The 16,259-nt window shown below is 44.1% G+C and overlaps 1 protein-coding gene across 1 annotated transcript; it reads left to right on the top strand.

Moving 5' to 3' along the window:
- The first annotated feature begins 2,084 nt into the window (after positions 1-2,084).
- On the top strand, positions 2,085-13,981 carry NPM1 (nucleophosmin 1). Its single transcript, XM_066197120.1, has 11 exons — positions 2,085-2,196; positions 2,892-2,971; positions 5,359-5,478; positions 6,195-6,288; positions 6,993-7,096; positions 7,572-7,633; positions 8,079-8,133; positions 9,282-9,371; positions 10,222-10,323; positions 12,600-12,674; positions 13,635-13,981. The coding sequence occupies exons 1-11, from the start codon at positions 2,133-2,135 to the stop codon at positions 13,671-13,673; spliced, it is 885 nt and encodes a 294-aa protein (XP_066053217.1). The 5' UTR covers positions 2,085-2,132; the 3' UTR covers positions 13,674-13,981.
- The last annotated feature ends 2,278 nt before the right edge of the window (positions 13,982-16,259 follow it).

Here is a 16,259-nt window from a genome sequence, read left to right as displayed (position 1 = left end):
ACTTCCTACTCCTGTTTTGCTTTTCTCTGTCTGTCCTTTGTTTCCTCCCACATTTATTTCTTCCACAATGGAAGACTGTAATTGAATTAAAAGTGACTCTGCATGCAGGAGGACATGCTGTGGTTGCACTGTTCCCTCCAGCAGACCGAGGTGGACTTCTGGAGCTGCAGTTTGTGGGCTGCTCAGTGCCCTGGAGGCAGGGTTTTGGGTGGGTTTGACCAGCAGCCATGTCCTCCTGTTGTCATTACACCAGGTAACTGTAATTTGCTCCCTTCCACTATTACTGTGTAGGATTCACCTTTCAGCTCCAGTCTGACATCTGGGTCATGCCATAACTTCGTTTGAAATTTTGACACTAGCTCCCATTTTCAAGCCAAACCAAACAAATGCCTTATCTGCATCTGTATAGCTCTTAAGGCTGAGATGTCTGATCAGTTAACGATGCCTCTCTGCCAGGGACACCAGCCACTGCTCTTGGTGGAATTGCTGCCTCTGCTGCTCAACAGATCCCTGTGTGTATCTTCTTCATAGTTGCTGCTCCTCCTACCCTCAGGGCCACCCTCAGCAGTAATTACTTTGTAAAAATAATAAGAAATTAACCAAACCAAATGTTAGAAAATGAAATAAACAGTTTGTTCTCTGGTTCCTTGTGAGGTTTTAAGGGGAGTAAATCACAGAATATCCATCCTCACTCATACGCTAAGCTACACTCCGATTTATTCCTGTACCTTGTTTTCACACACAATTTAACTGCGATTGAATTTTAGTCAGCCTGTGGCAATCCACCTGAACACCTCAGTGGACAAACTGCCCTAATGTTAATAGGACTGTAGGGGATTATATCCTGGTGAAACCATCGCTCAGGTAATCTCTGGTTTGGAAAAGTGAATTGTATTTTTCAAATAGGTGACTTTACACTCAAAACTAAGCTGCATGTATATCGTGTAACTGTATTTGCTGTTTGCAAAGGGGCCAGCTTTGTGGAAGAGTGAGGAAGGAGAATCTTAGGGTAAGTTTCATTTTTCCACTGTGTCAGTTATTTTTCCCATCAGTTTGTGTCATTTTCAGCATCATCATTAATGTTGTTCCTTTATGAATGCGAATGAAGGTAACACGAATACAAGTTACACATTTCAAATCAGTGGAGAGATAAGAGCACCAAGAGCTTATATAATTTTGGTTTTGCAGAGTAAATGTTCAGGTAAGTGTGAGATTAGCACACAAGGAACCTGCCTTGTGCAGACCAGCCCCCGGACACGATGGCCAGGAATGTGTGGATGGTGAGCCCAGCCCGGGGCCAGTGGTGGGCTCCAACTGCTGAAGCAAACAAGTCTTTCCAGGGCTCGGAGCTAGAAGTATAAAATAACCCTGTGACTTTTTTGTTGTGACAGATTTCCCCGTGCGCTAATTCACATTAGAAAGTGGTTTGCTCCCATCACACACCAGCTGAAAAGGAGGTTGCCGCAGTGTTGTTGTCCCTGGCCTTCAGAGCCAGTGGCACAGGGAGCAGTAGCTCGAGATGGGAGCACATCCTAACAGGTCCTGCACAGGAAAGGAGCTGCTTTCGCTCATTTATTATTTTAGTCAAAGATGACAGCAGCAACCAGCTGCCGGCACAGAGTGAGGAGAGCACGTTCCACTGCAGCAGGGCTCGCCGGCCAGCGGAGCCGCTCGGACTGGTGCGGTTCAAGCCCCGTGCCGGGCCCAGGGCTGTGGCGGCGCCCCTCAACGTTGTCCCCACGTGTGGCGCGGCCGTGCAGAGGAAGGCTGCGGTTCCCAGGCATAGCTCTGCCCCAGGTGTGGTGCGGCCCTGTGGCGAAACGCCGCACGCCCCGCAGCAGCGGCCCACCCCGGGCCCCACGGCGGCGATGCCGGGCCGTGCGGGGCGGGGCCCGAGCCCCTCACACGGCCGGGCCCCGCGGCGCCCCCTGGCGGCCCGCCCGGACCCGCGTGCCACCACCGTCCGCCTGCGCGCGTGCGCAGGGGCGGTGGGCGGGGCCGAGGGGCGGGCCCGGAGCGCGGCTCTCGCGAGAACGCGAGTCTATATCAGCGGGTGGGCGGGCACGGGGCTTCCTTTAGTGCGCGTCCGCCCGCAGCGTAGCAGCTTCGGTCAGTGGCGTCCCAGCCCCGCGATGGAGGACAGCAGCATGGACATAGAGAGCATGGGCCCCCTGCGCCCGCAGACTTTCCTCTTCGGTAACGTTCGCCGGGCCCGCGTCCACGCTCTCCCGGGCGCTGCTGGCCCCGTTTCCCCCGCAGGCCCCGGGGCTGGGCGCCTTGCGGGGCCGCGGCCTGTGCCGGCGTCGCGCCGCACCGCCCACCCCCTCCCCCCCCCATCCCGCGCGGGGGAAGGGCAGGGGGCTCTGGCGGGGGCGCGCAGCGGCCGTTCCCGCGCGCTCCCCACGCGGCGCGCGGCCCGCACGTGGCGGGACCCGTTCCGCTTTGTTCCCGGTGTCTCCGGCCGTTCCTAAGGACGCGGCGCGCCGGGGGCGCCCGCGGAGCACGTGGCAGCGCGGCCGGAGGCGGAGCACGTGCGGCGCCGCGCGGCCGCGCGCGCCCGGCTGCCCATCGCCCTGGGGCGGGCCCGGCCGCCCACGGCGGGCGGTCACGGAGGTGCCATCGCCCCGGGCACCGCGGGGCGCTCTCGGCGGGGATGGTCTTGAAGCTGCTGGGCTTGAACGGGCCGCGCGGGGAGCTGCGTGGTCGGCAGCAGGCCGCGCGCCCGCCTGGGGTTTTCCTCACCCCACGTGTTCCGCTCTGTGCGTGCACGGAGTGCCGCTAGTTCTCTGCAAGTCCGAGGCCTCGGAGCAGCAAACTGCGAAATAATTCACTAGTAAATACTTGCGTCTTAATTATAGCAGTAGGCTTATAATTAAATTGTCTTCTTACAGGCTGCGAGCTTAAAGCGGATAAGGAGTTTCAGTTTAAAGTAGATGATGAAGAAAATGAACATCAGTTGTCTCTGAGAACGGCAAGTAGTGTTTGATTTTTACAATTACCATTTTATGTGTGGTGTGCTGTGGGACGCGAGTATTTAACGTGTCTTTTTTTTCTCCACTCTAGTAATTCTAGTGGTAATTGTTATGTAAATCTGTTTAAAGTAGCCGTCTCTTATTGGCAGTAGAGCATATTCTGTAATTTCACATGTTTGCCACATTGAAAAAGTTTCTGCACTAATGTTTCATTGTTGGCAGCAAGCAAATGCAAAGCTAAAACAAAATAAAAATCAGCTTACACGCTAAATAAAATTAAATGGCAGACTATACACTTAGGCATCCCTAATGCAAACAGTGCAGATGCTACAGGAGCAGAGGGGGAAGGATAGATTTTTAAAGAGTCATACATAGGCACACTCTTGTAGAATACTAGGAACTTAATTTTGAAAACCATTTCAGTGTCTTCCCAAACATAACTCCCGTTCTTTTTCTTTCCCAGAAGCAGATAATAAGTGAATCCAAATAAGAGAACAGAAGGTTTATGTTTTGGTTTATTGTCCTTGGTTTGCCTTCTCCAAGGATGTAACTGGGAAACCCCATTTTTCATTCATATAATTAATCTAACAGACTCCTGGAGAGTTCCAATAATATGCCCCATCTTAACACACAGGACATATAAGAGTTGTGGCATCTCTGTTGCTTATTGCTGTGTTTATTTAAATGCAAGGAAATGCTTTGATACCTGGAAGCAAGAGAGTCTTGAAATTGTGGACTAATTCCTACAGGAGAATTGCTTCCTGGAGGTCACTTGCATAATAATGGTCTCCAAACACTTAATGATGTTATTTAAAACACTTGTGTCTGTTATGTGAGTCGTGTGTTTTCCATCCTTACATATTATGAAAAGTACAGCCTGGACTTGACAATGAGTAATTTGTTCTAAATTACATTTCCTTTTGATGGAGGAGTATAACAGTAATGTATAGTTCAAGTCCACATGCATAGTTCTTCTATCTGAATGTTTGTTATCCAGGTAAAATTAGTGATAATTAAATGGTGCTGTTCTACTCAAAGTTCCTTTTCTATTTACTGATTTTTTCAAAATTACCTGTAGCATTTCTTTTGATGTTGTTCACTGTAAGGGATGAAGCAGACCCATCCACGCCGCTGCTTTGTTTTTAGGCTTGTGGGGGGAATGAAGTCTTACGTCATCGCCCTCTTCTCGTAGAATGAAAAAGGATGATGCAAAGGAGGAATGGGATTAAGATACCTAAGGACAAACTAGGAAATGTTTAAGAGATTTAGACTTGAAAGGTCTGGGACATGGTTGCAAACAAAAAAAGTCCTTGTTGAGTAGAGAAAGGACTTTAAAATAAAGAAGGTGTAAAGGCAGCAAATACAAGTATGGTGGTGGACTTGGGCATGAGGTAAAGAAAGATGGGGAGAAAAGAGGAGGATGGATGCAAGCAGTAAAAGTGTCATAAGTTTCTGTAAATGTGTTACTAATGACAGCCAAGAAATGGTAACTGCTTCATCACCTATTCAGTGTGTATTCCTTCAGTATAGAAATTAAAGCACGTGCTACATGGATGCTTGCCAAACACGTGGGAAATAAATGAAAAGTAAGTGGTGTAGTATTGAGCTGGGGCAAATGACAGGGCACGCTCTAAAAATTTTGTCCCACTAGCTGAACAATTCAGTGTTGTTGACAAAATATTTGAGAGGTGAGATCAGAGCTGCAATTTCACCTCTTAAAATTGCTAATGACAAAATCTGTGAGAAGTTGGGAATCCAGTATTCTATTTCCCAGCCTTCAATCTAAGTCTGGACCATTGCAGCCACCATTAAAGCTCAGCTCCTGGAGAACAGGAACTTGTATGCCTCTGCATGAGGTGTTCACACCCACATCCCCTGTGGGGGTTGGAAAGCTTTCTTTGTATGGGCTTTAGGAAAGGAAATACAGCCTTATGCACTGCTGCTGGGAATAGTTGTGGTACAAATGATTCTTGGTTTTCACTTCTTCTGCACGTAGTCCTGTCTAAAAGGTTCAGTGAACTGGAATTTCAGGTCTGACCACTGTCTATCACTGAGTTGTCTCCTTGCAGCTATGAGTTTTGACTTTTCAGAAAGCACCAGACTCTTACTCAGAGTAAGGGATCCAGGCACTTTGGTTTAGAAATGCCTTGGGACAGCTGTTCTCAGTCCATGGTAAATTACACCAAAAGGCATGTGCATAAATTAGAGTATTCACCTAAGTTGCTGTTAGACTTGAGCCCTCAGTGAATGTCAAGTAAGCAAAAGGTGCTCAGTGTGGTAAAGGGAAGGAATTTGCAGTTAAAATGTGTCAGGAAGGGGAGGGCTGTAGAAGATTTTAAAATGCTTGGGAAGATGCTCAGACTGTGCCCTGTTCTTGGCTTCACAGGTTACTTTAGGAGCTGGAGCCAAAGATGAATTACACATTGTAGAAGCAGAAGCACTGGATTATGAAGGCAACCCTACTAAAGTGGTACTGGCATCTCTGAAAATGTCGGTGCAACCTACAGTAAGTGCAGAAACTTCGGAAAATCTACTGTAAATTTGGTCTCTAGTGAGAACAAAGTTAGAAGTGCCTTGGGTCAGCTGAATTTTAGTGAAACTGAACAGTGTGTTCAGAGAAGCGTTTTTTTCACTGGTAGTAAATACAAACATCTTTTTTGTGCCTAGTAAAGTTACTTGAGTCATCTGGAGATAATTGACTTGTTCAAATTAACATATTTTTTAGGTTGTAGTAATTATGCATGGCATCTATATATACAAGTCTAGTCATATGCATCTTTAGGTTGTGTTGCTTTCTTTAAACCTGGGATGAGAACTGTTTTTTCTGCAGGTCCCAAGCTCTTTGGCAACTCTGAAGATAATTGCTACTCTATTTATCTAAGAGCAGCCTGTTGTCATTTCTGCTATCTGGAATGCAGTTTGACTCAGTTGCTGATAGTGAACTACACAGTGCTGGGGCAGGTGACATTGCCAGGTGTATTGGTCTGGCCTTTGTGTGCTTTACTGGGATAAGCAACAAGTGTAGTAAACGCCTATGGGGGGCTTATTGACCTTGAGTTGATTCTTACAACACTTGCAGAATACTCTGTCAAGTGGCAACTTGGGGTAACTGTGTTAGCCATGGAGTCTCGAGCTGTTGATGCTGTTTCCACTTAGGTGGAGTGCCTCTTAAATAGACTTTACCTGGAATATTCAACTGAATACCAGTCCTTTGTCCCACAGGTTTCACTGGGCGGCTTTGAGATCACACCACCAGTGGTGTTGAGGTTGAAATGTGGTTCAGGGCCTGTTTACATCAGCGGTCAGCACCTTGTAGGTACGTATGTCTGGTCACTGCTATGTCCTGGCGCCTGGCAGCACCCACAGAAGTTCAAGGATATACAGCTGGTGCTTCAGACAGTGGTTCTGCTGGTACTGGCCCTCTGAATCTTAAAGGCATGAAGTGGCTGTAGGGCAGCAGTTCAGAGAAATGCTTGCATGAGTTTGCTTGGCACTTGGTTTGTACGGATAAGGGACATTTATCAGCCTTGCAATTTCAGTTCTAGTATGTCCCTGTGGAAGTGGTGTTAGTGTCCCACTGTAGGCTTTCTGCTTATCAACTGAGTGAGAAGACTGCCCATGAAATAGTTCTGATTTTTAACTAAACTAAGGACTAGCCTTCTCCTTTGGAGAATTGTCTTCAGTCTTCCTCTCTACTAGTTTTCGAATATATCTCCTTAGGAATGGAGGAAACGTTATTTTTGACTTTCTATGGTCTATTGCGTGTGAGGAGTGTTCCAAGCAGTGTGTGGGGTGGTTGTTCACCTGGTCCAGATTTCCCTGTAGTAGTATCTGCTAAGGTCAGCTGGAAAACCTCCTCAGTGGTTAGGTCACTCGTGGGAAGCTTCCTGCTATCAATTCAGCACCTCAGCCAGACCAAACCTACTCAGTTGTGGGTGATTCTCTTTGTTTCTTACTAGCAGTCTTGCTCTGTGTTTTTAAATGAGGTAAGGTTTTTATACTTTGCCTTTGCTTTATTAGCATTAGAAGAAGAACCAGAATCAGATGAGGAGGAAGATGATACGAAAATTGTTAATGCTTCAACAAAGCGACCAGCAAGTGGAGGAGGAGCTAAAACACCACAGGTATGTGGACTTGCAGTCACTTTGTTCACAGCATTTTCTTTTAGTTTGATATTAGTGCTGCCTCTGGGTGGAAGCAGTTAGATGCCTTGGGATTATAAGTGGGAAGGGATTATTTTGTACTAAATTACCAAAGTGTAATAAAGTATAGAAGGTCCCCAAAGTTTTGCTGAAGGGGTAGATATAATGGCTATTTTTGTAGAAATTCTGTCCCCTGCAGTAACTGCAGGTTCTGGTATAAATATCAGTGTACTGCAAGAGTTGAAATGCTCATTAAAGTGCTGTACTACAGAGAAAAAGGTTTCTGTGGTCAGAGCATATGCAGTGACCTTGTCAATAGCTTTGGACTTAGCAGCTGTAATTCCTAGGTTTAGCCAAACTGATGGAAATTGTACTTATACCACAGTTGCTATGGGCGGCAGTTGCACTTTATTACCACAAAATGGTACCAACACTTAACAGACTTTATTTTTTAAAGAAAAAGCCAAAATTGGCGGAAGATGATGAAGATGACGATGAAGATGAGGATGACGATGATGAGTATGTATTCTTGTTTTGATAACATACTTTAAAATACGGGGCTAACTTTCAGAACATGAATTGTGTGACATAACTGGATGCTAAGTGAAAAAGCTTCTGTATCTTGGCTAAGGAAAAAGCATCCTTGCCTTATTTATCTCTACAATGCTATCTAAATTAGCATTCTTCAGATACATCATACTGGGCTTTCTGCTACTCATTAACTTCTAATAGTAGTAGTGGAAGTCCCTAGGGTATAACCCTTCAGTCATGAGGAGGAGGGAATGCATTTAACTGCTTTAAAGGTAGTACTTGCCCTAGCACTTAGCCATGTGGTAAGGTATAGTAAACTTGAAAAGATTGTTTGCTTCCTTCATGAATAAAACATTTTATTGGGAGGGAGGGGGAAGATCAATTCCTAATGTGAATCTCGAGTTATGGTGAGTGACTTGCTTTCTAATTGTAGTGATGAGGATGACTTAGAGGATGATGAGGAAGAAATTAAGACACCAATAAAGAAAGTAAGTGGCTAATACTGTGATGACAGTAATCGGGCAGGTAGTCCCTTAAATTAATGAGTTAGCACAGCTCTCTGTAATGTGTAAATGGGGGATGGCTTATGTTTAGCTCAGTCTGTGTAAAGAAATTGTAATAGGGTGTGAGAACACTTTAGTGTGAATGTGCATCCATCCAGTCCATGTTTTATTTTCTTGGCTGCAAAGGGTTGTCTGGGTCTTAGCAGCACAGGGATGCAGCTGTCAGACTGGTGTGGATCTGGATGGCTTTTGGGCAACAAATGAAATCTTGCTCAAATTGGGGGAGGTTGTGCTTAGCAGTTCCAGTCCTGCATGCTGTGGAAAGGACCTTTCAGCGATTTCAGTTACAGAAGGCTGTAAACGTGTGAGCCTCTGGAAGGATTCACTGCAGTTAAATACAGGGTGGATGCAGAGTGAGCAACGACAGGGCAGTGCCTGGAGGTGCCGGTCCATCGGCCCTCGAGGGCCATCTGGTGGCGCGGTAAATGCACAGCAGGGCAGCTGCACAGGAAGCAGGGAGGCATTTTCATGCTCTCACGCTTAAGTACCTCGGCTTGAGTTTTTATGTTCACACCTACTGTTTAAAAACAGATGTTTAATGTTTTGCTTCACTGTGTGCTGCTCTGTCCCTGCCGAATTTCCATAGGTGATAGTGCACAATGGTCTGGTAAAGACAGTCTGAACTGCAGATTCCTGCCCTCCGATATGATCTAGGGTGACTGAACAAAATGGTCTCTTGATTGATGTAGGAATTTTAGACAACATGTCTTAGATATGTGTGGTAATATGCCCCATGCACCTCCCCAGACAATATTTCTGGATGAAATGCCAAATGAGGTAATGGTTGTGTTACAATAAAAAGATAGAGCTGAATGAGGTCAGGGAACTGCAGTGCCACCAGGAATTAATCTTCAAGAAGTATCTGCCCCCAAAGACTGTATGTTGATATATAAGGAAAGGGCATCTATTTAAGGAAAATACAGTGGGAGTCCCACATAGTTATATGGTATCATAATAGAACTTGTTCTTCAATGTGTGACTGTTCTGCACCAAGTGGTTTTCCTTTGGGTTCCTGTCACATCCCACCTTGAGTTTACTTGCAGTTCAAATGAACTTGTATGCTTGTTTTTCAGCCTGTTCGTGAGGTTGCAGGAAAAAATATGCAGAAGGCAAAGCAAAATGGAAAAGACTCTAAACCATCCACACCAGCATCTAAATCAAAAGTGAGTGAAAACTGAGTAAAACAAAGGGTTAGTCTAGTGGGGAAGCTAGTTTTCTTGCCCAATGGTAACTTCAAACAGCATACTAATTTTCAAGTTAGATTTTTAAATCTTAATGTGAAGCATGTTGATGATAGTGTTCACTGCTTCATATTCTCTATGGAACCCTTCAATTAGCAATATGCACCTTCATCAGTCAAGATCAGACATACTGTCCCTTGGGAATATTGGTAATTCTTTGGTTTGAAGGACTAAATCTATTGGTTTTGAGCAGCACCTTGTACAAGAGGGTGACTGCCAATTGTGTTTCCTCTGGAGAACACTGGAGGCTGCTGCTGCCAAGGATCTCTCGTGACCATGACCCACTGCAGGATTGGCAGTTTCATTTTTAATGCTGTGTGATTGTGTCCTGCTTCCTTGCTGCATGTACTCAGACATGATGCTGGGAAGGTTCATACAGAAATGAGCATGGGGTGCATGGCAGGACAGCATCTGAAAAGCACTGCAGGTGTGCCTTTTAAAGCGTGACCTAATCTGGCTGCACATGTGGAGTAAACTCTGAATCACCAAATATTTTGGCTGGTTTTGGTTTCATTTCTATTAAAAGAGCCGTGGAGGCACTTGCCCAGAAGCATAAGATACTAGCTATGCTAACTGTAATTATAATTTATAATTAAAGTCCAGATTTGAAAATAGTTCTTTTTTGTTCTTATGTGGAATGTGTAGAAAGCATGAATATAGGTTTTGTGACTTTCTAAAACTATATGGACTATCAGTATGATAGCTAGTTTTATAGAATTTATTTTCTCTGTAGCTTGATGTGCAAGTTACTAATGAAATGAATAATTTTCAGACTCCAGATTCCAAGAAGGATAAAACTCTAACTCCAAAAACACCCAAAGTCCCTCTGTCATTAGAGGAGATAAAAGCAAAAATGCAAGCATCTGTAGATAAGGTAAGTTTTTGGGAATGAGGTTTCTCACCCTTACTTTTACATTTCTGCAGATAAGAAGAATTAGATGTTTTAAGAAATTCGTATGATGTTTTTGATTGCTCTGCTGTTCCTATCAGTGTGTGTTGATGTTGAAGCTCAGAGAAATGAAAACACATTATGGAAAATAAGCCACTGTGAGAAGCAACCACTTTGTATATTTCTCCTGTAATGCTGATTAGCAATTTGGTATTTCTTGGTGAACTATCTCTGTTCAAGTTTAAAAAAAAAAAACCCTTAGGTGATATTTACTGTAAAGATTACTTTAATAGTGCATATACACTTTAGGTTACTAAAGCAAAGTGGAATAAGTTCCACACATGCTTGGAATGCCTTGGTCTTGAAGCAGTATCGCAATGCCTGTAAGGCTCAGTAACTTCCAGAAGAGGGAGATAAGTGCTTGTGATTTGAGTTGATGCACTGCTGCAGACCTGAAAACATTGCTTTCTGGACAGATCTGGGGTTGAGTCTCACTTCAGTGGATGCTTTACCCTTTGAAGGTATCAGGGCAGTCACTTGCTCTGCTTGTTACCAGTTTTGGCCAGCACTTGGTGGTCACACATGTCAGTGATAATCTTAGCTGCTATTTAAGTATAAAATTAAAAATCCAGTTGTAGGCTGTTTGGGTGTGGCAGGGTTGAAGTGCATGGGCTGTGTTCTGAGTACCCCTGTGCTCAGAGCAGATGGGAGTAAGGACCTGGCTGTGGCTGTACTGGGCTCCCTCAGAAGTGCTGATAGAGGTGCTAGGAAGCATTGCTGGTTTGGTGATGGGTTTTTTTTAGTTCAAGATAATACACTTTTTAACCCCATACAATGGCAAACATCTAAAAGATTTGCCATTCTAAATTCTAAAGAATTAGGATAATCTTCTACTTAGATCATGTTAGTGTCTTGAGGCTGCTTTGTTCCAGGAATGCAAAATGAGATCAGAAGTGTTTAAATACAGGGTGGATGCAGAGTGAGCGATGACAGGCTGTGATGAGGATAGAAATGCACCATCCTGGTGGGTCACAGTAATCCCTGGATGCTGCTGTGGTGTTTGCGATGACTCAGAGCAGCCGTGATTAGTGGCGCTTCTGCAGCATGAGCACAAGTGGCTGAGCTGCTCACAGTGGACATGTCCCTGCAGAGGGGGGCATGCCGAGCAGATAACTGGCAAAAAGAGGTTTATGAAGCATCTGGTTCTGAAGAGTGTTTCTGCTGGGAAATGCTGTCTAAGCGCTGTAGTAGGGAGTTTAATGTTTTATCAGTATGGTCCTGGAGCATCCCTTAGTTATCTGCATTCTGTGTACACAAGACTCCAGCTGACAGCCTGCAAGTAACAGCTTTTAAAAAATCCCTTACTAGATTCAGAGCAAAACTCTTGTATTAAGTAGGTGTTAGGAAGCTAAGAGAAAAGCATGAGGTAAAGCAGTGGCCAAATCCGGCCTTTTTGGTTGCAATATTGCAGTTTAAAATACCCCTTGTGTTTCTGTTTCCTTCGAACAGAAATTTGTTCCCTTGTGCAATGTGTTAAGTAGCAGCTAAGTGTGCTGTCCTAATTGGCGTGGGATATTTCAACTGATTAACCTGAGAAGTTGGAAAGTATTTCTCTTGGGACATGTGAAAGCAAATGGTGTCTTAAAATAGCGTGTTGTATTCTTTTCCCTGGAGGTACCAGGAGACAAAATGATAAACGTATATCTCTAAATTATTAACTGAATCTGCCTTGTACATTTGAGCATGTGCAAAGACAATTCCGGGGTTTACGAGGAAATGTTTCTAGAACTGTTCTTTAAATTAATAGAAGTAGTGTATTAGTGAGTTCTGAAGGATAGGTGGGAGGTCAGTTCATGTTTTGCTTTAGAGAGCTGAAGTTGAAAACCTACCTGTGAAGGGTGGTCTCAGGTGTTGTGCCGCAGTAAGAGTCCATAAATATGGAATTAGTTCTGGTTTACCTGAGTAGTAGTGCTGGGCTGTTGACTACAAACAAGGTGATTTTAAGCAGTGAACACTGTTGTGCTCTTCAGCATCAGCAAAGAGTCTTGGACAGCAATTCAATGTGTAGCCACTTCTGTGAGAAATACCTGGCCGTGGTAGAAAAACAAACTTTCTAAAGTGGTTTAAAGTAGGTTAGTGTGGGAAGTTGCAAGGTGAGTTCAAATTCCACATATGTTGCAAAGGGTTTCAGTTTCAAAAGTTATTTATTGGGAGCATTAAATGACCTGCAGACCCTAAAGCTTGCTTTTTTTTCCAAATAGGGTACTACCCTTCCTAAGCTGGAGCCCAAGTTTGCCAACTACGTTAAGAATTGCTTCAGGACGGAGGACCAGAAGGTAACTGAATTTATCAGAGCTCAATAAAGTCCAAAAACTTTTATAGCCTGACTTAGGGATTCTTTCCCATTTCTTAATCTTCAGAAGCTTTCGACTATTTCAAAGGGTTACAAACTACAAACAGTACTTCAGATTAAATATATTGGAATGGTTTTAAGAGTTTAGTTGGCTAAGATGGGAAGGCTGATATTTTATTACATTTTTCCAGCTTTTATATGGTTGGTAAATTATCTCTTGCTTACTAAACCCACAGAATTTTCCTTTTGGCTCCATATTAGCTAAGGAAATGAGCTGTGGTTTCTCTTGCTGCTGAGTTTGGCCACCTAGGCCAGTCTGGTGTTCAGCCCTTTGTTGGGGAGGGTGTCTGGGAGGGGGAGCTGTTTCGTGATGGAGATTATGGCATTCTTGCTACATTCCCTCCCAGAATCAACTGAGCTCAAGCCAAAAGGTGGTATGAGGAAGCAAGTTTCTGTATTAGTTATTACTTAACATAGACTAAGCAGAAAATGTGTCTTAGATTTCCCTATCAAAATTCCTTCAAGTTAATTTTTTTACAGTGACAGAATTGCTTATGCTTTCCTGTTTCCCTCAGTGGTTCAGAGTAAACTTGTCTAGTAGACAAATTTACATGTTCCTGAAGAAGTGTTGAAAAACAGTCAGCCTCAGCTACTGGAGCTGCTGTGGCATTAGCCTGGGTAGGCAGAGTTCAGCCAGTATTTGCCTCACTGGTCCACACCCATCCTCTCACTCACCTTGGCTGAAGACTTACTATTTTGACCTAGTGTGACTAACAGTCTCCTAGCAGAAGGACCCAGTGTCATGCTTTCAACTTGATTTTCTCTTAATGGAATGTACTTTTGTTATAATTTAATGTCAGTATTTTAAGGAATAAGTGGAGATAAACTAAAAATAATTTTTAAAAATGGATTTCAATTTCTAACTTTTTGTGTACACTTCCAGGTCATTCAAGCTCTCTGGCAGTGGAGACAGAGTCTGTAAGAAAAGAAAACAGTTTAAACAGTTCATTAAAATCTGCAGTCTTATTTCTGTAACCATTATTTGGCTGTTCTTTTTACAAATGCTGAAAGAGCTTTCCCTCCTGTGTCTGATAAATGTCATCCAGATTACCTTGCCAAGAATGTGTTGTCCAAAATGCCTGTTTAGTTTTTAAAGATGGGACTCCACCCTCAGCTTCATTTTAAGTATGTATGGAATGTTTTGATAAGGCATGGTGGTGGTCAGACAAATGGAAACTGTGGGGAGACTAAATGTATGTGGAAAAAAATAAAATTTAGTATTTTAATAAAGTACTATTGTTTCTTTTTTTATGGATTGGGGGGGGGGGTCTGCATACTGAACCCAGAAATAATGGGACTTAAAAGTTCTTTGAGGAACTACCTTTAAGTATTTTAGCTACTTCTCTTAACCAAGTACACATAAGCTATCCATGTGTATTGTTGGCTTCGAAAACAACTCCAGTTCCATGAGCTTTGGAGCTACTGAGCAGATGATTGGTGAGAAGACTGGAGTGGCAAGCAGGGCTTTATTGTCTAAAAGGGACCACTAATTATATAATTGCCTAAAACAGCCCTTCCTGCATCTCAGTTTCTGACCTTCATTGCACTTTGGTTTATGGTTTCTCTCTAATAACTGGGTTTAGAGGGCCTGGAACTCCACTTGTAAAATGCAGTACTTCTGATTTGGGATTTCTGGCTGTGCTGTTCTGAGAAGCTGCAGAGTCTGAGGTTGCCTCTGATAATGACTCCGGTGAGGGTTTTGTGGAGAGAAGAATTAGCTTGAATGCTTTAGGGTGTGCCTAGAGAGCTCACTGTGGATAGATTTCTGGGAATGCTGAGACTCATCTCCTGCAAATCGAAAAGCTTAGATGAGCCGGAAGTCCTCTCAGGTCCTTTGTCCTACACATGATGCTAAGAGCCAGAGTTAAAATTTTGGGCCATTCTTGTTACATGAAGTAAAAACCTCAAAGGGTCATAAGGGCTTCTAGGTGAAGGGAAGTATGGATGACAAGCCTTGAGGATGAGACTCCTCAAGGCTTCTGTCTCAATGTTGTGTCATTTCCAATGCTTGACTGTTTCATCTTGTGTCCAGTAACTGCAGCAATGGGATGGAGACTGGAAGAATACTCAGAAAGCATTCAGTTGTATGGTAACTATTAAACTCGCTTTAACACAACTGACTTGTGTTCTCAGAGCAGGGAACCCCCTGAGTAAAGCAGGTTGAGGTTTTCCCCACTTCAAGGACTTGGACACTTGGGTCCTGCAGCAGGTGGCTTTGCAGTACATGTGTACACACTCGGTTGTGCTGGTTGGGCATGGGGTCTGTTATACTGAGCATTCTTTACAAGTTGTTTAGGTAGGATGTACAATTTGAGTAGTAAAATTGCCACTGAATTTACTTTTTTACGTTAGCTGTTATAAAACCCTTAGTTCCTATAGTTGAGATGCTGGGTGCAATGGAAAGCAGTGAAAGTCTCCAGAAGCAAATAGTTCTTTTTGGGAAAACAAAGCCAAGTGAAGTGCATGGTAGAGAAGCAAAACGGTGCAAGTCGTGTGTCAAAACTTTGTTTAAGCTTGAGTATAATTGCAGCATGTGAAATGGCAGAGTATAAGGTTTTGAAATGCCTGTTTTGGTGGGGTTATGTCAATAGATGATGTCATATGCACAAGTGAGAGCAGATTTCCCTGGTGAAATAGAACTAATGGCACAGACAGGCTTATTTAAGCAAAATTACCCTCAATTTTGGCTGAAAGAAGTGAAAATTGTACAGTAATTTCAGCGAGAGGCTTTCTAGCCAGTAAAATATTCTGATTATTAAAGTTTTAAGAAAAGCCAGGGTGTTGTCTGTCTGTAGGTGACGGACCAAAGCAGGTCTGGGGTGCAGCCGTACTCTGCACAAGCATTGCAGGGGGAAGATGAGGCCTGTATGGGCAGCTCTGAAGGAAATCATTGCTGCGCTGGTGCTGAGGTGTAGTCTAGGTCAAGTTGTTGACAGGCTGCTGTTGACCCTCATGGGGGCATTTTTGAGGCACCCTCACGGCATAAAAATAACTTCCCTTGGCCCTGGTTAGGTCCGCCACTGTTTCCTGCCAGTTTATGGTGTAGTGAGGGATGGTCACTGCCCCACTTCTGGCCTTGGACTGTTGTCCCTACCTCTGCTGTTGTGCTGGTCATGTCTCCAAACCCTGGCTCCTTTTGGGACTGATCATCTGATGACTCTGGATGCAACTGTATCCTCTTGGATATCCACATGCAGCTGCCAGTTCTTTGAACAGAGTCTCAAAGGTAGAGTTTTAAAGCTCAGATGTGAAAATACCTATTGAAGAGGTAAGACAAATACCAGATGTGGGTTGTTGAAGTACTGCTCTTGACTTTCTGCAGAGTTGAAACATGTTCTTGCCATGGTAATGATGGCAACAAAGCTGAAGTGTTTTGATAGCTGTGTTGAGGGTTCCAAGCCTCTGTGTGAAGCTGATCCTTGAGGATGGCTTATCTGAGGGCATGGAGCTCCACAGCCAAATGTCCTCACACTGTGATGGGAGAACAACTTCCTTTACAGGACGGTGA

Source organism: Chamaea fasciata, unplaced genomic scaffold (assembly GCF_029207755.1).
Source record: "Chamaea fasciata isolate MVZ Bird 193981 ecotype frontalis unplaced genomic scaffold, bChaFas1.0.hap1 SCAF_15, whole genome shotgun sequence".
NCBI classification, from domain to species: Eukaryota; Metazoa; Chordata; class Aves; order Passeriformes; family Sylviidae; genus Chamaea; species Chamaea fasciata.
This window is presented reverse-complemented; position numbering and strand designations above follow the sequence as displayed.

Excerpts from the sequence above, each read along its gene's own strand:
- NPM1 (XM_066197120.1), top strand. The coding sequence starts at position 2,133 with ATGGAGGACAGCAGCATGGACATAGAGAGCATGGGCCCCCTGCGCCCG. Across the intron at positions 6,289-6,992 it reads CAGCGGTCAGCACCTTGTAG|CATTAGAAGAAGAACCAGAA; the intron begins GTACGTATGTCT and ends TTGCTTTATTAG. Across the intron at positions 7,097-7,571 it reads GAGGAGCTAAAACACCACAG|AAAAAGCCAAAATTGGCGGA; the intron begins GTATGTGGACTT and ends TATTTTTTAAAG.